Here is a 24,320-nt window from a genome sequence, read left to right as displayed (position 1 = left end):
AATAGGACCCCTTCAAGACCCTCAATTCATTCTGTGCCTGCTTACACAGCTACAGAAGCCCTGGGGGGGAAGGACACGCACGTTTAGAGGAGGTGCTACAGATACATGCACCACGTTAATTTATACTTACACTCTCAGGAAGTGCTTGGTACCAAGTATTTTGTGACTGGGGTAGCCATTTTTGTATACACAGCTGCTCCACAGGTTTGCCTGTGCTAGCAGCAGACACAGGTGCTCAGGTAGCAAGAGTTTGCTTTTTAGGTATCTTGAGCACATAGCCTAGATCTCAGATGGGCTAAATATTTGCCATCCTTAGTAAGAAGTGGAGAGGGAATGCACATATATTCACCTCCACAGGGGTGTCAGTTAACACACTTGAAACACAATGAGGTTTCTCCCCCACCCCCAGCTCTCATAACAATCAATTTAAAATTAAAAGGATCTGGTGAGGGGACAAGAAGCATCTTAAATGATGTAACTTGCAAAACACTTGGAGATCCTTCAGCTGGAAGGCTATGTAGAAATACACTATTATTACCATGTTACAAAATTCACCCTGGAAGTAACTCTGGGCAGCCTTTTGGTATCCAACCACAAATCTGTACTAGAACAGGCAGCACCTATTCAGAGAACAGCTGTGGTTTAAGACTTGCAACCCTCATTTAGATTAACCCTTTTTCTGAAACATTAAACAATACATGACCAAACAAAAACTGTCTGTGGTAAGTCTAAGGTACTGTAAATTATTTTTCTCCCTTCAGTTTTCTTTCTTCTACATTCTTACAAGTAGCTTCGTGTGGCAAGGAATGGATCACAGCTACTGTAAAGCTGATGTCAGGTTAGTCTTTGCCTCACATAGAATAACTCTACTGGAGTGATTAAAGATGATATACATAATCATTGTCAATTCTTGCCTGTATTACTACATAGCACTATCATAACTTACCTAACCCATTACTTAAGGTACTGAAAGAATCCTACCTCTTCAAATTAGACATCTCGGGCAAATTTTGTGGGACAATTTCTTTTTTTCTTTCCTTTTTTTAACCTGCCTGCTCATTATACTAGTGGCTACACATACCTGAAATACACAGTAGTATTGCAGTCACCTTGAATAATTATGTGAGTGAGCTCTAGGAAAAGGGCTGAAGAGATTTGGGGACCTGAAGTACACCATATATTATAATGTGATCATGATTATTAGAGCTGTAATATGTTTTGTCCTGTATCTACAGCTCTCCTTCAGCAAAAACCTTCCCCTTCTCCCCACCAAACACGTTCCAGACAAGAAAATGTTCTTAGTCTGATATTAGAAAATTAAAACAGGAAAGTCAGAAAATGCTACTTGAGTAAGAGCTAAATGATTCCTGGATTATTGTAGTAACTTTTGCCACGATGTTTGTTCAAAACGGTCCTTCTAACACTTGCAGCTGAAGCATCAACTTCCTGAAAATCAATGTTTTCCTTCGACTTCTTCCATCTGTTGTCTCTTCCTATCCTGCCAAATAAACAGCTCTTACTCTTTGCTGGGACAGCCAATTGATACAGGGAGGGAATCCACTGCTTTGAAGACCTGGTGATAAAACTCGATTGCATACCTTATCTGCCATCTTCTGTCTTTCCCTGTAAAGGATCATTACTGAAAGCCACTATGCTTTTCCAGCTGAATTATCAAGCTCCTAAAAAATTAACTTATTTTCCTTTCTACCTTAGCCATGCCCCTTCTCCTTAGCCACCGTGAGAGGTTTTGGCTAGGTTACTATTGTACCTATTGGCAAAAGGAATAGGCAGAGCTCTAGTAAGCAAAGAAATCTTGGTTTAAAATATGAATTAGAAACTTCAGACCATGTTGTGTTTATAGTAAAATCTAACCACATTTTATTCAAAGAAAAGTAAGATAATTTGAAGGAAGATTTCCACAAAGTGCTGTTCTCATCTGGCTGGTGAATTAAAAAAAAAAATTTCAAGAGGCCCAAAACCTGGCTTGTGCTGTACCAAGGACACCCTCATATATGCTCTAGAACACAGCAGCTGGTCTGCAGAAGTGGAACACACACAAACAGAATTAAGTGGAATCTATACCAGTCACTCTTGAAAACAGACTCAAGCACTTCCCAGGCAATTGCATCAACAGCTGCTGGTACGCTTCCTAGGTGCGGACAGTTACCCATATGGAAAGCATCTCAAATTTGCTTATTCACATTTAACTGTAGCTAGCTTTATGCTTAGTAACATTCTAAAAGCCTCTTAGCCAGAAGGATAAAGATACTGGAACAAAAAATATCCTTTTTCTATATACAAACTGACAAGATTGCACAATCAATTAAAAACAGTTTTGAACATTTAATAAAAACTCATCCTAGAAATCCAACTTTCTGCCGTGACGTCCCCAAACTCTCTTCTTCATCCAAAATCTTCTGAAGGGCTATGTGCAATGACTTGCCTACTCTTTTTCCCGTCTGCAATGCAAAGAAAGCAAAACAAATCTGAGACATATGCTTATTAACAGGAAGACAACTCTCACGGAACACTTCTTTTTGACAAATAGTTTCCCTTTAATGATTAATATACGCCAGCTGGTATAATAAAAACATACTTTTAATTAAGAAAAATAATGGTGGTGGAAGTTTCATTTTAGTTTGATTAAGTTTTGGAAAAATGTACACACAAAGGCAGTGCTCCCATTCATCAGAGAAGCATTCCATGATCATTAACACCGGATGTGTGCATCACTGGATCACCCAGGAATACAAGTTAAATTCACGTCAGGCACAAGCACACACTCAAATTAGCCAGCGCATGCAATATGAAGCAATATGCTAGCTGCCAGAGGACAAGAGATACCTGACCAGCAAAGCAGCCTACCAATACAAAGTTCAGTAAACTCTTCTGAATGTGCTCAGAATCAGCAGACTGAATTTAGACCAGCTCAACACCATGTCATGTGGCCAGAGAAGCCCAAAATGCACACTGGCTGCATCACCAAATCAGTCTGTGGGCAGATCCTTCATTATGATGTGCAATTCTGTACTATCCAAGGACCTTAAAGGAGTTAACAGAAGGTTTTCTTTACAGAAATAAACTCCAGCAGTGAAAAACCACCAGGATTAGCTCTGATACCAGCCTCTACTCTTTCCACATACACAACTGTACTGTGGAAGCTGCAGGACAAGGAAACGTTGGGCAATGCTGAAATAAAGATTTTTAAGGCAGCGGTGCCTATTAGAGCTTTCCCAGGGTTTCTCTAAATGACCTGAAATACTGACTCCATACAGAGATGAAAAGAGCCCACCTGTCCCTAAAGAGCCAAAGACAGATTATATTCAACTGAGTTTATTAGCTCCTGATCTACGCAACGAAGCCTATGCCTGCCATACAGCTGACCACAAAGCTCTCTTTCACCTGCTGATGACAAATTGCCAACACCGTGGATGCACAAACCTTAAAATAAGGTACGTTTCTAATCGAAGAACGAGGTGACAGAATATGGCCTATAGTATCAAAGGAAACTTGGAAAGTGCTTTGATGCAGCAGGGTAGCTGTCAGTCCTACACAGTATGAGTCATGCTAAATAAAGGGGGGCACACACAAGAATAGTTACAGCTCTGCACTGGGACAGAGATCACAGCAGCAGTCTGGAGTCCTGAGGGGTAATATACTTTGCGCATTGTTCTCCTCAATTGCAGGACATCATCACTCACACCAGGTCAAAGTGAATGGGAACTGTGCAGAGCTTTGGTATTGACACAGCACACAACACTGTTGCCATCTTATTCCTGCTTGCCTCTCCTCATGCTGGCAGCTTCCCAAAACTTTCCCATGAAGCTGCCTTCCTAAGAGATATGTCCTAGAACATCTGTTCTCTACGAGGCAGGGAAAGCTGAACACTCTCTGACCTGCAGCCAAATCATTAGGGAATGGAGGCGCCAAGCAAGGGTTATGCAGCTCCTCCACTGGACATTCCCAGGCCTTCTTATTTTTCTTGGTATCCTAATCAGGCTGCTGAGTTTGCGGCAGGGCCAAACAGATAATCTCTGACCTCCCAGAAAACATCTTGGTTTCTTCTCATCAGCTTTATCCCTCACTCCTTCAAACTGCTCACCACCCAGGAGGGAAGACTTCTTCCAAAGCAAGTGAGCGACAGCACAACTCACTGGGTGATCAGCTTAAGCTTTTAACTCCTTGCAACAACAAGTAGGAACAGGTTCACTAAAACTCTTAAGCAGAGTAGGGCGGTTTCAAGATTTCCCATGGTTACCTTCCATATGCATCTCTGATCAGTGTTTAGATGAGCATTATATAATCCCAAGCACAGCCTTTGGGGGTGGGCTATACAGTGCAACTGCAGAAGTTCATTTCCTATTTAGGGCTCAGTGTAGAGCGAAATCTGTTATCAAAATAGAGGCTCCAATCAAAACTTTCTGCAGATAATTTGCATGTGGGCCACCTTCTACCACGAACCTGCATCTAAACTAAGCACCCATCTCTTTGTAGCAGCCCTAGACCCAAAATCTCAAGCCTTCTATGACATTTAGTTAAAATTGGACTAAAAATCCATCAAGGAAGACACATCGGATGTCCATAGGAAGTTTAGTTTCTTTAGGATGCCAAGTTAGAGATAAACCCCCTCTGCACATCTACACAGATGATAACGGGGATAAGTGACCTCTCTGGATGCAAATAAAAAGCCCACCAGTACCACCAAGATTAGCACTCTGGATTGACATCATGAAACAGTGAAGTGCCATATATACTCAGCATGTCATTTCCACTTGAGATCAACTGTTTTCAAACTTGGCTCCAAGTTCTGCATTCCTCACTACAGCCGTGCTGAAATTAGTTCTGGATCTCTAGGAAACAGAGCCAGTTTGAAGTATTTAATTTTCATTCTGACTCCAAGTTCAAAACCCAGTTCTGTCTCATGCTCAAGGCCAAACCCAGGCATAAGAATTTATACTGGAAGACAGTTTTAAGAAGAGCCTGAAGAAAGGTTTAAAATGGAATTCTTATGCGGATGTGAACAACATCCGGATACTAGTATTTTCATGGAGTAGGGGCAGATCAGAAACCCAATAAAGGAGCAAACAAAAACAACAGTAAAATGAGAACAGTAAGCTTATCACAACACAGATGAGCTGTGCTAGAAGGGAACACCATGCACTAGCTATTCAAAGTACCATCTCTACTTCTATAGGGACGTTACCATGTTAGAAGTTTTGCTCTTTCAGTCTTTAAGGAAAACAATGAGAAAGGGAACATGTTATCTAAAAATACGCTCCAAGTTTATCAACTTAAGCTTTGCAGTCTTACAAAGGTACCTGACTGAAACAAATGTGAGCACCATACATTTCAGGCATCTAAAAGTTTTAGATAACTTCCATGCATGTTAGATTCTGTTTCAAAGGAACTGCCTGTGACCTTCAGCAAGTCCCTCATGCACCTAATAAAAGCACCAGTATCTCTGTTCTTAAAGTCCTTACTGCAGCTTTCATATACTCAAGTTCCAGTTCATCCAGTATTATTCAGTATCATCAGTAACTGCTCAAAACTGCTTACCTCCATCATCTCAAAAATACTCTCAGGATCAAGGCTACCTTTCCCCACTTTCTTCATAGAAGTGAGGGCACCTTTACTGGTCACAGAAATAAGCAGGCTGGCCAAGGAACAGGCTTCTTCCTGAAGGGTAGCATCTACCACGTGCCTATATCCAATCTGTAAGTTAGTGACAAAAACAACATATTAGTCTGCAGTTCTCTAAGCTCTTTATTAAGTTAAACTGAGTAGTAGCTCTGTTGGCTATCTACAGCCTCCCATCCTAGTATCATGTGACTGACTTGACAGCACAGTACTTAACTTAACAGTCTCTAACCCCAAATTATGTGTACATACATAAGAGGCGAGATAAGCATGTCACTATTTCACACAGTTTTCCTCCCTGACCATCCTTTCATCTGTATGAAACTGCAGGTTCCCCTTTCCCTTCAACTCCAAGCATGGACTTTCCTCCCCGCTAGGTGAAAATTACACATCCTAAGACTCAGGTGAGCCCCCACTTCAGTGGAGGCCTTTCTACTATTTATGAAACCTGCTTAAAAGATATGTCAGACAAACTTCTAGGTAACTAAGCAAATCACTAACTCTTACATTGGAAAATGCAGCATCCAGCAAATCAACTGCATTTGTTATGGGCTATGTGGAAAAGGAAAACAAAAACCTGTTTGAAAGGAAAGGACAGTATTGAACCCATGAAAAGAGAGTTCTGTCCCCAGCAACAAATACTCGTTGTGTAACTCCAGGCAGATCACACCACCTCTGTGCCTCACAACGATACCCGTTTGTTTTAACATACTGAAGTATCTGCTGCTCTGGATGTTGAGCAAGGAGTAGATGAAAAATAATAAACAACTCTTCTGCATGCAAGCAGATGCATTTTAAGAACGCATCAAGTGGAAATCTGCAAGTCAGAGGCGGAAAAAAACCCTTATTCGGTAAAAGTTCTTCTTAATTAGGAGGCCAGGGATGAACAAATATATATATAGTGGACACTGACCATTTCTGTAACACAAGTTTTATCTCTAGGGAAAAAATAAACGGCATGTGAAGTTAATAGAAACTGAAGTCTCTAGGTAGGTGGTCAGAAATTTGTCAGGCTTACTTTGCTTAGTGTGACGATGCAGGGCACATCAACCACATTAAGTCGAATACAATCATAAGGGTCATCAGACAGCTCAATCTCTTTAGACCCTTCTTCATCCTCCAGAACACGCACTTTGGGTATTCTGTGGAAACAAAATGTGCAAAATCATTGCCAGAACAGATAATGAATACAGGTGTCATACAGTCTCAACTCCAAGAAGTGCTCTTTCCTCTAAATGAGGCTAAATGTTTAGAAAAAAATCCAGAAAGTTATCAAAGTATTAACAACTCACTCGCTGAGACTAGAGAGAAAACATCATAAAGCAGGAAGATATTTAGGATAAGACCATCATATTTACATCATTCAAACTGTTAGAATCTGAACTGTTTTTTACACCAGTTATGGTGAGAGATTCTTTTGGAACTTGCACAACGCAATTCTGAACAATTCTTTGTACACCTGTCTGGACATACAGGAGAGAAATTACCAAGACTGAATCCTTTGTACTGTGGTTCCCAACCTTGCAGACAACAGTGAAGTTGTCAGAATTACAGCAATTGCATTGCTTGGCAAAGCTGTGACATCAGTAGCAAATACAAGTAGAAAGCTGTTCAGGAAAGAATGACACTAAGGAGACTTGGGGTAAAAGAAAAAGATGACATTAGTAAAATCCTTTCTTTGTAGCAAGATGGGAAGATTGGCAAGATATTCTCATTCCTTAAGAAGCCAGAAGACTCTGCTATTCTAAGGATAGATATACAAAAGCAACCACCAGGATAAAAACCCAGGCAGAAATCCAAGAAATGCTTTCTGCTCAATTGTGAGTGACAAGCTCTCTCACAAATGAGCTAGACAGACTCCTTATCAGTGATGCACATATTGTATTTGTTATAGCCATTTAATGGGAGTTTTACAGGATGATTTAATGCAGCTTTCTTAGCATAATTAATAAAGTAATTTAAAACAATTTAGTAGAAGATGGTATCTCAAGAAGCCAAGAACCTCAGTGTCTTACATGCCCTCATTTATCCAGGTGCCCGCTAGGATGGAGTACTGTCTGAGAGACTTTGCTTTACTGGCCAGTAAAACCCACACACAGCTCAACCACAGTGCTCTCACTTTTACACATTTGCACTTGAAAACATAAAATATTTCAAGATGTCCCTAGAAAGCTAATTTCAGTAGCCATGTGGAATGTAACCACAATCTGGTTTTATATTAGTACTTTTACAGTAGTGTTGTATTTTGTAACTACTCTGGAGGTTACATTCTTTTATGCATTCTGTACCAAATCTCTTTTAAAAGAGGAGGAGATAGGCACCGATTTAGTGAACTTTTCCCCCCACTAACGCAAAGTGATTTTTGTTGTTCCCTGTAGGAGTATTTTAGTTATTTGTGGCTAAGAGTCCTAGAGGTGAGTACTTCACAACAGCTAACCCTGTGAACATTGGCCTGAGCCAAGCTAAAACTTTCAGTAAGCAGAACTACGACGTGTACTTTTTTCTGAAATGAAACTCAAAATGCTTTGCGGAGTTACGTAACAACTCATTGGAAAAGCATCAAAGCCTGTTTTCAAGTTAAAAATATTCCATTAAAAATTGATGGAATAAGGTCACAAGGTGACTAACCCTCTAGCTACACAGGACAATCGAGAACATTGGACAACAGCCTAGACAAGAAGCGTATGTGCCAGAGCAGTGCTTAAAAAAGAATGAAGATTTCAATAAAATCTGTGAGATCAAGCAATTTTTAACTCCATCCTAAAATAGCTATGAAACCAGAGCAATGTTTGGTCTGCAAGAAAAAGTTGCCAGAACTAATACCTGAAAAATCCCTGCAAAGAGCCATTTTGGCCAAGAACAGATGAGAGAGGTACAAATTAGGACGATTGCAGAGGTGAAAAGATAGTTGATGAGACACAAGCTTCATAGTTGCATAAAAAGGGAGTATATACACAGAAAAACTAGGCAAAGAGTGTAGCACTAAGAAGATTTCCAGAAAACTGGAGATTCCCTCTCCAGCTTATGAAGATTTATCTTAAGAACTAGCTGCACATGTTCACTTTGCAACTTTTATTTTTCTGTTTTGATTCCTGCAAGTAATCAGGGCAGAAATCTGTACAGCAGGACTTAGTCACATATTGAACAATGCTCTTTTCTGTGTGCTGCAGACCCAGATTTCACAACTGCAAAACCAGTTCTACCCTTGCAAGCAGGCATCAGTTCTGCCTCTCCCATGCTGCCCAGCAAAAAACCACAACATCTGCAAGGCTATTGTGTTATAAACTCTGTAGCTTTTGTAACTTGCCTAGTTTCTCCTGCCTTGGTTGCAAGTAGGCACATTCCACAGGATCAAGTTTAATTCTAAGCCCTGACACAGTAGCAACTTGCACATTTTGCAATATCTACTTCGATCATGGATAAATCCAGCCTTAAGCACCTTGAAGACACAGTTAGGAAGCAAGTTTGATATCTGCTATCTTTTGCACATGATCTTGATACAGTTTTTAGAACATAATGAACAATACAAAACTCCAAGGAGTAAACATTCCCCTTAAAACATTCATATTGTCATTGTTCCATGCCTGAAGGGGATACGATGAGTCAGGTCAGACATACAAAGGATTTAAATCCTGTAATTTTTGCGCAAAATTCCTTAAGTTATGATTTTGCATTTACTTAGCCCTGAAGAAAAATGTGTCCATAGCCATTATAAAAATGGTTAGAGCAAGATTTTAAGCATGAAGCTGAGGTTTTCAATTGCCTATCTGAACGTCTAAAAAATGTAGCTTCAAACAAAAAACAGCAGCTTGAGCTCCCTGCTCTTGGTTCCAAGGCTGACAAAGATCTGAACACACTTATAACAAAAACCTGGCTGTAAACGGATTATGAAAGGCAAGTAAGACTCAAAGAGGGTCACACATGTCAAGCAAAGTTCAGAACACTTCATCTGAAGTGATCTTCAAACTGACATCTTGTCTTGCTGGGACAATAATATTTTAGGGAGAGCGGGCAGCTACTCTAAACAACCTTGTGTCAATCCAAAGAAAATTTAGTAGGTACCAAAGGAAAGGGAGAGGAATAGTGAATGAGGACAACAGGTTTTCACTTTGAATTTCAGCTCTTGACTTTCTGAGCTCATATGAGATTAGACATACTAGCATTCCCTGCTCAAATCAATAGACAGGGTTTTCACAGGTCAAAAATCAACAGGCTCTGCGTTATGTCATGCTGTACCACATTTTGATTTGATATCTGACTTCCACAAGACTGTGGATGCTTGCCCACAGATTAAAGATTATATGAATGATAGTTTTCAGAAGAATAAAAATAAAGCCGAATCATTAAAACAATTACACTCTTCATGTTGCCCATACTCCCAAAGCAGCAGATTTCCTTTCATTTACTTATTTATATTACTTTTTATATGACCTTCTCTCTCTATGCAGAACTAGGATTCTGGATGAAATAAGAAAAAAGACCTAGTTATCTTGTAAATAAAGTACATGCCTTGGATCTGCAAAACAACTCACATGGGAGCAACTGTTCTAACCATACAACTTCTGCATCCCGGCAGCTCACACACAGAAACATAGGCATTTCTTCCCCCTAGTGTACTGTTAACTCTTTTTTTGAGCCATTACATTTGTGACAGTATTTCTTAATGCTACGAAATCAATCTACTGTTAAAAGTTACTGTTGAGAACTTGATTAACATGGGAAATTTCTCAGCAATATATACAAGTTGTAGTCTTAGATGGATTCTCCCCTTATCCCCTTTTAAAGTGTTTATATCCTGATATACTGCCCGTCTTCAAAAGCGTATTTTCCTCTTCTTCTTGCGTGTACTTTTCCAGCTCTAGTACTGTCTGTGCACTGATTCCCTGATGAATAAGCCAGAACTATGCCAGTGACATTAGCAGATCTCTAATTCACAGCTGAAAAACAATTTGAGATCCACTTTCAAAACATTTATGCCTGTAAGAGTCTCACTTTTGCACCTCTTCCAACTACTTCTGCTACATAAGTTTTTTAGCAAAGCCATTCACTAGTTTCTTTCTTAAGGGTGCTACAAAACTCTGCATTCCCTTTCACCTATAGATCAAGAAGATTAAAACATTAGAAAAAATATTATTGAATGTTATCATTAAAACACACACAGAGCACTTGCATCATTCATTCTACTAGATTTTGTTCTTCCATTCTTTCAATTAGAATGCATGGGGCAAAGTTCTTTTAAAGACACATCATTTCCCCCTCCCCACAATCTCTCATCACCATTTTTTCCTCTTAGTTTTAAAAAGAACTCTAGACTAACAGTTAATGAGAAAGAACATCGCAAGTGGGAAAACGGGGCTAGTTACAAATCAGTAGTCACATTGACCGAGGACTTCTTATTCAGGAGCATCACATATCAGTAAATACTTCTTATTTTAAACCCATAAGGCACAACACAAAAGCCTCCAACTACTTGCAACAAAACCATATGGTCAAGACAATTTTTTCTGGATCTGGCTACAGAACAAAAGTTATATTGTGAGCCTGATTGTGCATATAATGCAATATGACATTTGATTATTAGAAACTGAATTAAAGTCATTAGTTCATGTTACTTGCATGCAAATGGACTGCCTTGTATCTGAATGCAAGTTGCCTTGGGTATTTCTTATTTAAATAATTAAGCATTAAAAATGCTAAGCTCACAGAGAGTACTTCTCTTTCACTTCCCATGCCACTTCCACTCACGTGAAATGAGATCTGTTCTTTACCTTGTGTTAAAGAGAGCTGCCTTCACTGCAATAGAGATTGCATCAAAGAGGTTCCCACCACATTCCAGTAACTGGGGAGGACAAAAAGAATCTCTTTAAAAGAAAATCAGGCTAGTGTCTTTAAACCAAGTCTTTATTTTACTTAAACCTATTTGAAACGGCACAAAATTAAGAACCAGAACGAGTTTTTAAAAAACAAAGTTGTCTTTAAAGCCTATCTATGAAAATAAACAACAGATAGGAAACTAAGTTTTCAGCTAACTGTATTATACACGCAAAACAGAAGAGGTAACGCACTTCATAACAAAATTAATGATAAAATTTAATAACAGCAGCTGAATTGAAGCCACTGCTGTTCTTACTCTTCTTGTGTTAAGGCTCTGAACTAGACTATGACCAGAACACTTTTTATAAACTCACTACATTCATTCTTTAATGTTAAATCAAGCCAAACCATTTTCTACACTTTATTTCAAAGAGGAGTCTTTTTTAAATATCAGCTGGACAAACCCAATCGGTAGAATTGTTTTCAAAGAAGCAACACAAATTGTCACCCAGAACATGGCATGAAAAGCTAGTTATACAAGGTATAGTTATGAAGGCACATCATGATTTATTCTCTAGTCTTTATGGAAAAGGAGTCATCAGCAGGTTTGTCTTGTAGCTGAAAAGGATCTAAGGAAATCCTGATGTCAGAATCTACTTCTTGATAACACTATAATATGAATTAAAGTGTGTGGAGGGACTCTAGCTTAGTTTCTTCCCATGAAGATCAGGAGAAGAACAGCACTGCATACTGTACATTTATATACACTATATAAAAAGGCAGGGCTCCCATAACCACCAATACCTTCTGTAGGCTGACAGACAACTCAAAGATGTATTTGGCCGTAGTCTAGTGATAGTTCTCTGACAAGCTCCGCTCTGAGCTGCCAGCACTATTCTATGAACACACACATCTCCAGCAAGCATTTGAAACTACTTCAGCACGAACATATGGATGCTTCTCCGTTACATCAATCTGTGCTGTATGATGAGAGCAAAACAAGTTTTGCAACACTGATTGCATTGATTGCTCTTCAAAATCTATTTAAGAATGAGATCAACTCCCGCTCTGGGAGCAAATCGTAAATCAGATCTTCTGGAAAGACAGTTTATTTTTATGAAGACAGACTGAATTGTGTAAAAAGAATGACAAAAAGTTAGGACAGAAAGCTAAATACAAAGGTGATCAAATTATTTCTTTGCAAACAGCTGCTGGATACAGAGAGGTTAACTTGCCACTTTCAGTCATTATTGGATTTTACTGGATAACACAATAAGCCCCACAATATCTTTGTTATTAAAACACAATAATGGGATGTGCCTGTACTGTTGCTAGGCTTATGTTCAGGCTGCTGTTCTAAAGCCTTATTTGTATTACAGTGGCGCCTACAGGCTAGGAACACAGCCTGTATCAAGCATGGTACAACAATTCCTCCAAAAAGAAATGAACACTCTCTTCTCAGTTGAAGCATCTTGTACTGAGATCCCCCCCATTTTTTTTCATTTTTACTTTTTTTTTTTTTAAGGACTAAGAAAGTCTGCACAACTGTGAGCTGTGTGAAGCAAAGGAGTCTTTAGACAGGACTGCTTTTAATTTACTGATATACAAATGAAAAAGTTATTGGGGGTGGGAAAAAAGAGAAAACATTGTAGACCTTGCCTTATTCAAAGAAGATTTTCCTGCAAAAGGACAGATTTCTAAGTTGTTGGGTTTTTTTTCCAAACTGGGGAGGGAGGGAATAGGAGAGATGAGGAAATCCTCCAAGGGATGCTCAGTAGTGAATTGCTAAAATTTCAACAGAACCTAATGCACACACCCCTCCCCCAACACACAATGTACTGTGATTGGGTAGAGAATGAAAAGAGATTGCACACTTTGATTCTCCTTGCTCAGCACTGCAGGCTGCTGGGGCAAATTACGTGGAGAAGGCTACACATGTACCAAAAACACCCTCAAAAATGCCTAAAAGCTTATTTCTGACATCAATGACTTAGAAGGAGAAAGAAATTGAGGGAAAGACAGAGAGGGTGAGAACAGGCTTACAGTTTTGCAGTACCGTGTATCTCCACATTCATGAGCTACTCTTTGGAAGTGGAATGCCTTCTATTATTAAAAAAGAATGCATATATCCTGAAAGTTTAAGGTATATATTCTTGACCTTTGACACATATTTATAAGTGTCCATATGTCTGCATCTTTGTAGTGTGTATAGTTGAAGTTATTCTCTCTCCAGCCTGACTGTCCACAATTATAGCACCTCCCAAGTACACTGACCACTAGAAAATATTTGCGAGATGTTTTTAATCAATAAGCTGCATGACTATGCAAAATATACTACCTGCTCTTTTGAGGTTGCATATCTCAAATTTTGTTTACACACAGCAGCTGAATATAGATGCTTTGATCAAAGTGTGCATGGCTAAATTACATAGCAATGGAGTATCTCCAGGTTCATAACATTCTTTCTGGGCTTTTGTCTTTTGGAATGAGAGAATTGAAACAAGTACCTTCCCACCTGACTACAAGGTACCAGTAGTTTCAAACTTGCGACAGATTTAAGGCTTATTTTCCCTCCAACTTAACTATGAACACAAACACCAATGTGAACAATTCCCAGGAATTCTGAAGCAAAACATCATCCAAAGGACTCTCAATAAGCATTGTTATTATATTTAGAATCTGCCTGCCTCAAATGATGAACAACATGACTTGTAGTACCTTATATTAGCACAAGTGTCATACTTCCACCATGTATTATTAAAACAGAATTCTATAGGAATGATTCAGCAAGAGCAGCTTCAGGAAAATCTGTGGGTATCAAGCACCTACATCAAGTATAAACTATCACATGTGATATACGTCTTCTATTTAGAAAAGGAAATAGCACAAATACCTCAAAAATGTGAAAATACAGAGGCCTGGGGTGGAAAAAAGAAGAGGGGGGGGAACAGAATAAGAGACAAATGTTAACAGTATCTTGTTCTAACGATACCAGCAGCTCTTCAATGGCTCACACACAAAATCCTTGCAGAATATAACATTAAAAAGACTCATCAAGTTTACAGTCCTAATTATGAACCTACAACAGATTTTTATTGGCACTGTAAACAAAGCTAAATGTAAAATTCATCACATAACATAGGTCTTGACATTCATAATTCTGATACAACTAGTAGCATAAAAATACCAAGGTTGTTTTTCTCTGTAGCTGTGGATAATCAACAAATTCGTCCAGGAAGAATCAAATAATGACCATTTATACCTCATACAAAAGCTATACAGAACTACTTCTGCAGCAGTCAGCTTTATGAAAGTCTTTGTTTATGCAGTGTTTATGCAACGTTAAGCAGTACATTGCTTAAATAAGCACAACATTTAATATTCTGTACCTCTGCTTGTAATTACCTAGTAACTAAAGGCACCAGTGTTATTTCTCAAAACTAACACTTCATTCTCTATTAAACTATGCCAAGCTCCGATAAGCCGGTGACTAGGACCGTTAAAGCACTCAGCAGTGGTACATATTTGATCATTCTGTATGCAGGCTAAGTCACAGTATGTACCATTTCCACTATAATTAGGCTAATGCTACTGCTTTTTAAACAGCTAATGGACTAATTTTCACATTTATTTAGGTCTTAGTCTGAATGTTCCTGTTTTGTTTAACTAAATCCTGTGGGTTGGTTTTTTTTGGCAATACAGCTTAACATTTTGCAAATCATTTTATAGACATTAACGGATTCCTGTAAGATCCCTCAACATATTTTCAGTCACAAATTTGACAAATAGAAACTCAACTTTAGACCAATAAGAATTGCTCAGAATAATGAATTGCTAAGAATAATGCTCAGGAGAGCCTGACTTGCAGACTTCTATTAAATTCCCATGACAGAGTGCGTTAAATACAGCATAGTTTGGAAATTGAGCTGCTGCATGCACAAGATTTATATGCATAAAATTCAGTATCCATTTTTTAAGGGGAACAACTACTCAGTTTATTTTCTACATTCAATACATGTATACAACTTTCATCAAAAAGTGCCTAGGCCAAACGTAACTTTTGCCAGAAAAGTTTCTATTTTACTTTACTGAATTAGTACCGATAATAGTGCAAAGAAGTAGACAGGATGGACAGTTATGTTAGGGCTAACATACACCCACACAAACTTACATTCATTAGAAGGACACATCTGCTGTTATATCTAGCTTGGAAAAAACTTTAGCCTTCTTTAGTGGCAATTTCCTTGTCAGGATAAGGTCACTGATTTTTATCTGAGACAGATTCGGAGTATTCAGTGTTTTATCAGCTCTGCAGTGGAGCAGCGGCATCAAGAGGAGTAGAAAAAGAGCAAGCTAGAAGTAGTGATTAACTATTATAGGTAGCTTCACAACAAAATGGCCATCCATGCTGTGAAGCACTGTATCACATTATGAGAAGCTTTTTTTATATGAAAATACACATGGTTATGCTAAGTCAGTCAGTGCCTTGAAAAACCTCCTTGAATATTAGTTTTTATTTCCTTACTTACCAATACATCAACATAGAGAACCCAGCAGTGCTCTCTGGGATTAATACAAAGCGATTTCAAGTCTACGCTGCTCTCGCTGCTAAATACTCTGTAGAGTGTATTTGCAATCTCTGTGCCAAGTTCTTCTCCTCCCCGGCCTTCAAATTCAGGAGTAGCATTTGCAGAACTAGATAAGGAAAGAAAAAATACTTTCAATTCTGAAGTAGCCAATACCCAAAGAACATTTCTTAAATATAAAGCATTAGAAATATCTAAGGATTTATTTGTACAAGAATAAGCATCCTAACTGTAAAGAAATTATTTCCATTTTGTGTAAGAAAATGTCTTGATGCAGATAATACACCTACATTTTGCTACAAACTCTGATACCAATTAAATTCCACTACTATCTTCAGTTCCCAAGTTACAATATTAAAGTTGGTGAATTCTCTCAGGGAATTATTTCTTAAGCACTCTCATCTTTACCACCTCAACCCTTTTAAAAATAAAAAAGTGAGAGAAATCTGTACTAAGTTCAGAACAGCTAACAAGAAAGCCTGTTAGAGTTGAATGCTAAATTAATAGCGTAAGAGAGTGGCTAAGAAGAGAAAGATGTGACAATATGACAAGTAGAATATGCATTTTTTTTTAGAGTGACATGACCACCTGACCTTAATTAGCAATTTCTTTACTGAGTGTACTCTCTGCTATCAAGCCACTTGATCAGCAGCTCATTATTTTCAGCAGCTGCAGCTTATGGAGAGCAGCAGAACATTTTTTCCAGAAGGGATCTGACAAAAGCATGTGGTCTTCACTTCCCTGATTCCAACATAACAAACTTTGTTTAAGAGCAGTCATGCAAGAAAGTCCTTGGGTGCTGAGGCCTTGTACACAGCTAAGAACAAAATTCTAACAATAAAAGAAAACAGGCCTACAAAAAAAAAAAACCCAAAACACAAAAACAAACAAACCCCACCTCCAAGTCACAATGAAATAGAGCAGAAATGTCCAGAGATGCATATACAGCAAAATAACAAGTATTCTGAACCCAACCTCTGGTTTATAGAGGGCAAGAACATTCTCAAGCAGCGGACCCATGGCACACATTACAGATCTTGTTTTTAAATAAACTAGTCAGACTTCCCCCAAATTCATTTCTCATTACAGAACACAGGAAATGAGCTGGTTCCACAGCATTAGCTTGATATGTTCAAAATCTGTATGTTTTGTGTTTGTATGATGATACAAACTCTTAGCTCTTGCAACAGGAACACCACAGGAATGCAAACATACAGCAGAAAACAAAGTCTTGGAATATAATCCCTTCACCTTTAAAAAAACAACTAAAGATCCACATTATCTAGTTATGACTTAAACCATCAGGTGAGCTGTATCAACAAGACTGCAGTGCCTATAAGGGAAAACCTTACCTCACAGTAATTCTCCCAACTTGTTCTTTTGCAGAACTCATGAAAACTCAGAATGCCAGGAAGAGCTACTGAATTCTATAGAAGCTATTTGCTGCTTCTACAACCAGACAGCACTATACATGCTTAGAACAATAAATTACTGCCGATCAAGCACTGACCTATGCTTCCAAACTACCCTTGCCACACAAATAAGCACTGCAAGTGTGACAGAATATTACTCGCAGTTGTGTTCATATTGGACAACAATTTTATAAGATAGAACCATATCTAAGTATAACTTAATTCTGGAAACATGCTGAGTCAGGCCTTTAGGTTGTATTAAACAAGCACTTATCCATGGAAGCAGCTTTTATGCAAGTTAACTACATCATTCTGTTTACACCATCCTGTTTAAAGTATGGTTATGCAAGCATTATGATTCCTATGATAAGTTGAAAAGAATTATACAAACCTCAGTCTATACCTCATTATTATTTCTAAACATGAAGTTTTATCAAATGTTGTAGTTTTTAATTATAAATGGCCACTGTCTTTGACAGTGAATAAGAAGAACATAAGACTCAGTTGGAATATTATTGCAAGTTTCACTGCATGTTAATTCCATTATTATTTTTACACTTCAATTCCTTGCAATCAAAGTGAAATAAAAAAGAAATGTTAGCAGGGTACTATTATAATAACCATATGGTAAATACTGCCACCCAATGCTTACAGACTACTGCAGTAATTTACACTGGGTAAAATTTGAAGAGGGGTTGCCTAGCACATTGTCGTGGTTTAGCCCCAGTTGGCAACTGAGCACTACGCAGCCGCTCGCTCACTCCCCCCCCCAGTGGGATGGGGGAGAGAACTGGAAGGGTAAAAGTGAGAAAACTCGTGGGTTGAGATAAAAACAGTTTAATAGGTGGAGCAACAGTCGCGCACGCAAGCAAAGCAAAACAAAGGAATTCATTCACTACTTCCCATGGGCAGGCAGATGTTCAGCCATCTCCAGGAAAGCAGGGCTCCCTCATGCGTAACGGTTACTTGGGAAGACAAACGCCACCACTCCAAACGTCCCCCCCTTCCTTCTTCTTCCCCAGCTTTATATACTGAGCATGACGTCACGTGGTATGGAATATCCCTTTGGCCAGTTTGGGTCAGCTGTCCTGGCTGTGCCCCCTCCCAGCTTCTTGTGCACCTCCAGCCTTCTCAGTCAGTAGAGCACGGGAAGTTGGAAAGTCCTTGACTAGTGTAAGCACTACCTAGCAACAACTAAAAACATGGATGTGTTATCAACATTGTTCTCACCCTAAATCCAAAACACAGCACTGTACCAGCTACTAGGAAGGAAATTAACTCTATCCCTGCCAAAACCAGGACACACACCAATAAAAGACAATGCCAAAAAGCTTGTTTTATGGAGCACAGAAAGAACTTAGCAGTGGCCAAGTGGAGCCTAGAATTTCTACTCCTGGACAGAATGTAATTTTAAAGACTTTCAAAACCATTTTAGCATCCCATCGCATAAGAGTAAAGACTCCTAAAGCACAATGAGGCTTCTACCACAGATCTCTACTTTCAAAACCCTTGCTGTTACCAGTCAAAACCTTTCTCTCATAGTAGTTAAGTACTTCCCATCCGTTGCTCAGGCCATTAATATACTATAATTGACAATGTAAGTAATTATAACAGAGATAAAACAGTTATTAAACAAAAGCTTACAGCTATTTTGCTGGTATACAAGGGCTTCATTACACTGAGGATATTCTTCACTTAAAGCCATATTTACTTCAAGCAACCAATAACAGATTTCTACTCTTGCACCAAAAGCAGCATACAATGGTTTAAAACAAGAAGGCAGATTCACTGTTTTAGAATCACCAGTAAGTTAACCACCCCACTAATATTCTACCCGTCCAGAAAGCAGCCAGAAGACATCATGTTTATGACACATCTGGACTGCCAAGGCAGTCCCAGAAATAGACAGACCTGAATTCAGGTCCAGATGCTGTCTAACTGTGTTAACACGATTATGATGATATTCAAGCTCATGACCCTACAAAGAATTGGGCTAACAAGGGTTTGGATTTAGGCTAGTCAAACTGGTTAACTCTACCAACATGGATTTACTGGTTCAGGTCTTTGCCTGGTCAGGCCCTGTCACCACACTTCCCATCCAAAAGGAACATCTGCTTACAGAGTTTGAAACAGTTTTTACTCAAGCATTAGATGGTGTTTCTCTCTGAAAACTGAGCTAAATCCACTACAGAACATCTTTAACAGAGGAAGTACTGTAAAAAATGGTAAAGACATTTCATTCTTTCAAAACTCGTTAGTCTGCCTCTTGCCTCTGCAAAGGGTAGTTGCCACGATAACAGGTTTATGGTAGGGGAGAGGAGGGAAGGAAAGGTTCCTTTTCTGCAGCGACCATTCAAGTGATATCTTTAGTGACTGCACTGAAATGTGTTTTAAGTTAACATTTTCCCCACAAAACCCAACAAATCAAGGTCACCTCTTGATTTGGAGAACTGCTTTCCATCTATAATATTTAAGATCATATCTCATCCAGTTTTCCATGCAGGGACCAATGAAACAGGCCCACTCTTCCAGCTGGAACAAAAGCATGTCTGGACTTCAAAGTGGAGGAACAGATGGCTAGGCTTGGACAAATATATTCCTTGCTTCCTTAATTCCACCAACAAAATCTAATGCATTCAAGGAGTTCAGATTTGTCTGCTTTTTCTTTTTTTATTTCTTACACTTTGAAAATTATAAATCTTTACTTCAAGTCAAAAAACAAAAACTAAAAAAACTCTTAACAAGTCAATATTAGAACAGCCCCAAAACTCAAACATGAGAAAAGCAGACACAGTGGCCTTTCAACATCAATGACCAGGATTACTGCCTTCTCTGGTGCTGATGGGCAGTAAGGACATCACATAGGACACAGACTTATTCTATGATAATTAATTTCTACTATCACAAATGAGTACCCCCAAAATCATCTCTTTCAGAGACTAGCATTAAAGTCTGTCTCAAAATGGGAATAAATGTGCTTCTCAGATTTCAGGATAAGGACTCAGAGCAGAATGAAGAGAAATGGAATTTTGGGGCAGAGAATTATACACGTGATCCAGCAAGTGATTATTTTCAGCAGTACAAGAAACCATGAAAGTTTTGGGAAACAAGCATTTTAAGATAGCTAACACTGCAGTCCGAGTTTCTATTATTAGTTTCAACAATATAAAAGCCAAGTAGAACATATAGGAACTTCACCACGAGATGCAGCATATCAAACTATGCTCAGTTACTACCACCCAGTGGCAGCCTGGAAAAGCATCAGAGTACTGACAGCATCTTATTTCCCTTTACAGAGAACAAGCTGCTCCCACTTCACATTTTGTCTTTTGGATCTTTCTGGAAGCTAGAGGTCACCTTCCCCTGGTGGCACAAGCATGCGAGAAGTGACTACCCTTCTCTAAAATTCAGGCTTTTGGTCTGTATTGTCACAGAAAGTAAGGATTACCTATTTCTAGAACTGACAAGATCCATCTTGCACAATGTTGCTTCCCATCTCCCTCCCATCTTCTTATGAAGCAGAGATTAACAGTTAGAAAATACAACCTAACATTAATCTAATGAGTTAAAGTTTTTCTAACATTTATTTACATATGAAAGAAGTGTCACAGAATTGCAACATCCCCACAGACCACTTGTTTTAGTAAGAAATTGTCCCTGCTGTCATTGGACTTTCTTCACATAGAAACCACCAGAACAAAGCGGGTACTATTTAGGGTATTTCATACACAAGTTTTATACAGTAGTCAAGCTCAGATCCCCTCTAACAGCAGGACCACAGCTGAGAAGACCATCTTCCTGTCTGGTATTTTTTTGAACAGTAATCATAAACAAAGCATTAATTCACAGGTGAGTTCTTCCCTCTACAAATCATAAGTTTCCACCATTAACTAGTACACTGTGATGTACAGAGGCAGTCTTAGAAAAGGCTGCATAATGTGAGAGATACACAAATGTTAAGGCAGATATAGCCAGTTAGGTCAAAAAGATTATCAGATATACACTTAGTAGCTCTCATACCTTAGCTTTACTAATGGTATATTGGTTTAATGTCAGAGTAGCAACATTTTTTGTTTTTAATAAAAATAAAAAAAAAGGTCACATGCTAACTTGACAGTGCCAAGGCTTTTATGAGAGGTTCCCAAAGCACATTATTTCATAAAGAACAGTTTTAGAAGTCTGCAAGATACAGATACTGTAGTTTCAGACAGCAGACAGTCTGGAATAACACTGAGATGTCACTATGCTGTCTCAGAGCAACCTGAAAACAAGAGCACTCAGTTTTCTTCTAGCTTCCTTCATAATTCAAGTACTATGAAGACTGTAAGGATAAGCAATAGTCCATTTGTAGCACAAAGCCAGGAATATGATTAAAAACAAATACCATTTTAGTTAATGAAATACCAATTCACTGATAAATATGGTAACTAAATTTTCTAATTAACTTTTGCATCTGAAGTTTACAGTGAGGATTTTTTTTTTTTTTTAAACAAACGGTTTTGTACAAAACACACTTCAAACTTTTTCCACTGCTTTCAAAGACGAAGTAAGCAAAATCCTTTAAGTACTGTTAAAGTACAATCTGTATCAGTCAAATCTTTTCTTCTGGAATACTTCATTTTTGAAAGATTTTTTTTTTTATTCTATCATTGTAAAAAAGACAATTGACATTGTAGTCATGAAGTCATGTTAAACGTATGTGCAACTGAACCATTACTCTTTTCCAGCTGCAGTGATGCTATGCAATTTGGGATTTTTTTTAACTTGATTTCATTCTTTAACTCCTATTGTTTTGCTTATTTTGGGTCTGCAGAACCAGCAGAAAGTTTCTGAACATTCACCACTATTGAAACAGCAGAATAACTTGTTTCTATTACTCAGACCCTTACGGGAGGTTAGTGGAATGAAAGCATAAACTTTAGAAGAATGGTAAGATCTGATTAGTCATTTATTCCAAATACTAGATCTATTTCCTCCTCTTCTAGTATACTAACCAGTCAACAAAGAATTCCAGGTAACCTTCATCTGGTTTCTCCAACTTTGGTGTCCCCATTTCAGCTTTTACACCTACCAAGATATCAGTGTGTCCCTGTTAAAACAAAAACATATCACACAACTAGAATTATATTCACAAAACTACTTGTTTAATTTAAATGTCTATGGTAAGCTGACACTTCTACCTTTCAGTTACCTGCACTCATCATTCTATCAGAGTGAACTTAAAATCACATTAGTTTTTTTTAAATAAGGAAAGGCTTTAGAAGAACAATGTTAAGCCTAAGAAGTTTCTTCAAATAATTACCATACATATTAGCTTTCTCTAGGTTAAAAAGACACTCTTCATATCAATGACTTTTTCTGTCATTTTGGTTCTGGAAACAGCTATATCTGCAGAACCCTTATAATACTGCACAGTATATTTATCATCTTCACAGTCAACACATGCCAGAAGTAGTTTTGCTTCACTCTAAAGGAACAGAATTATTTTTTCCAGTGATTAGACACAACAGCAATTCCGTTTTTTCAAGATTAAATGGTAGCTCAGATTGAAGGCTTTTCAGGTACTTCGCAGTAAGTCCACCTCAAGTTGGTTAAGCCAGCCTGAATGAATTATATATCCTGTCATTATTTCCTTAACCCATAGTTTTGGTTAGTGCTACATATACACACATTTTATTACACACACACACACAAACCCATCTACAAATAGCCTCAGCTTATCTTAAAACTAGTCACATAAACCAGAAGTCTCATCAGCAAGGAACGTGATCCCTAAGAAATTTACCAACCAGCTTTACTCTTGCAGATCCACTTGTGTTTGATACAACATCTGTTTCTACTTCTGCACATCTGTAGTCTTCACAGCCACGGCCATCTACACGAAGGTCCTCCTAAGAACAACAATCAATATATTGTGCTTAAGGGAATCAGTAATGAAAAGTAAAAGAAGAATCTGTGATTTTAAAGTTTCCTCTTCCTATGCCAAACACAGCAGTAAGATTAATATAAAAGCAACAGCTCCCAGTTTCATCACTAACTTTCACTTAAGAGTACAGAACCAAACGTACTTTGTCATTCACCTCTCATTTATCTAGAGCTTGCAACAAGCTCTCTGCAGATAGACCTGAAGTCCTGCACTACTTCCATCCTGTTTCAACAGAAAGCTTCAGACTACAAAAGTGTAAAGGTCTTGGTTTTAAAAGGTACTTTGCCTAACACAACACGGGTCTTTCTTGGGATACTCATGTTCTGTACTTTTATATATGTAATTAGGACCCAGCAGACAAAAATAACCCACCAGCCTTCTAAACGCTTTCACCTGTATTTCAAAAACAGACATTATGCACCCTCAGATACTATACAGTTCATCCCCACAGAAGTAGTTTTCTTTGCAGTAAAATACAGTTTCTGTACTTTGCAGAAAGTACGGTCCTTTCATCTTTGGCATTTCTCCCCACACGTCCTTCACTCTTCCTCCTTGGCCCACTCACTGTTCCTCAGCTTAGCGACAGGCTAAAACTCCATGCAACGGCAAAAACTTGAGAAAGAGCAAGGGAAAAGGGGGAAGAGGAGGACAAGAAATGAAAAAACAAATCCACGCCCTGTTCTCAGCCTGTTTTCTGTTCTGATGCTCTGTTTTCAGTGTGCTTGAATGATTATTACCACAGAGATTTCCCCCCCGGACACCAGGCGATGGAAAGCTCCCTCCCTCCTCCTCAACCTACACCGTAACGCGTTCCCGCCCCACGCCCGCTCACAGGGAGCAAAGCCCGGAGGGGCGGGGAAGGGCCCTGCCCCACGCCTCACAGGGCAACGCTATCACCGGCCACAGGCCCGGCCGGGCCCGCCCGCACGACTTCCCGCCCCCCCG

The 24,320-nt window shown here is 38.7% G+C and overlaps 1 protein-coding gene across 1 annotated transcript in view; it reads right to left on the bottom strand.

Moving 5' to 3' along the window:
* Nucleotides 1–1,860: 1,860 nt before the first annotated feature.
* The window catches only part of EXOSC7 (exosome component 7), a 23,853-nt gene continuing 1,393 nt past the window's right edge, over nucleotides 1,861–24,320 (bottom strand). Inside the window, exons 2-8 of the mRNA XM_009331340.1 lie at nucleotides 23,239–23,340; nucleotides 22,444–22,538; nucleotides 15,981–16,146; nucleotides 11,406–11,476; nucleotides 6,656–6,779; nucleotides 5,557–5,712; nucleotides 1,861–2,459 (exon numbers count right to left, since the gene is read on the bottom strand). Coding sequence (XP_009329615.1) covers nucleotides 2,355–2,459; nucleotides 5,557–5,712; nucleotides 6,656–6,779; nucleotides 11,406–11,476; nucleotides 15,981–16,146; nucleotides 22,444–22,538; nucleotides 23,239–23,340 — 819 coding nt within the window. The 3' untranslated portion in view covers nucleotides 1,861–2,354. The remainder of the gene's footprint in view (nucleotides 2,460–5,556; nucleotides 5,713–6,655; nucleotides 6,780–11,405; nucleotides 11,477–15,980; nucleotides 16,147–22,443; nucleotides 22,539–23,238; nucleotides 23,341–24,320) is intronic.

Source organism: Pygoscelis adeliae, unplaced genomic scaffold (assembly GCF_000699105.1).
Source record: "Pygoscelis adeliae isolate BGI_AS28 unplaced genomic scaffold, ASM69910v1 Scaffold199, whole genome shotgun sequence".
NCBI lineage: Eukaryota > Metazoa > Chordata > Aves > Sphenisciformes > Spheniscidae > Pygoscelis > Pygoscelis adeliae.
This window is presented reverse-complemented; position numbering and strand designations above follow the sequence as displayed.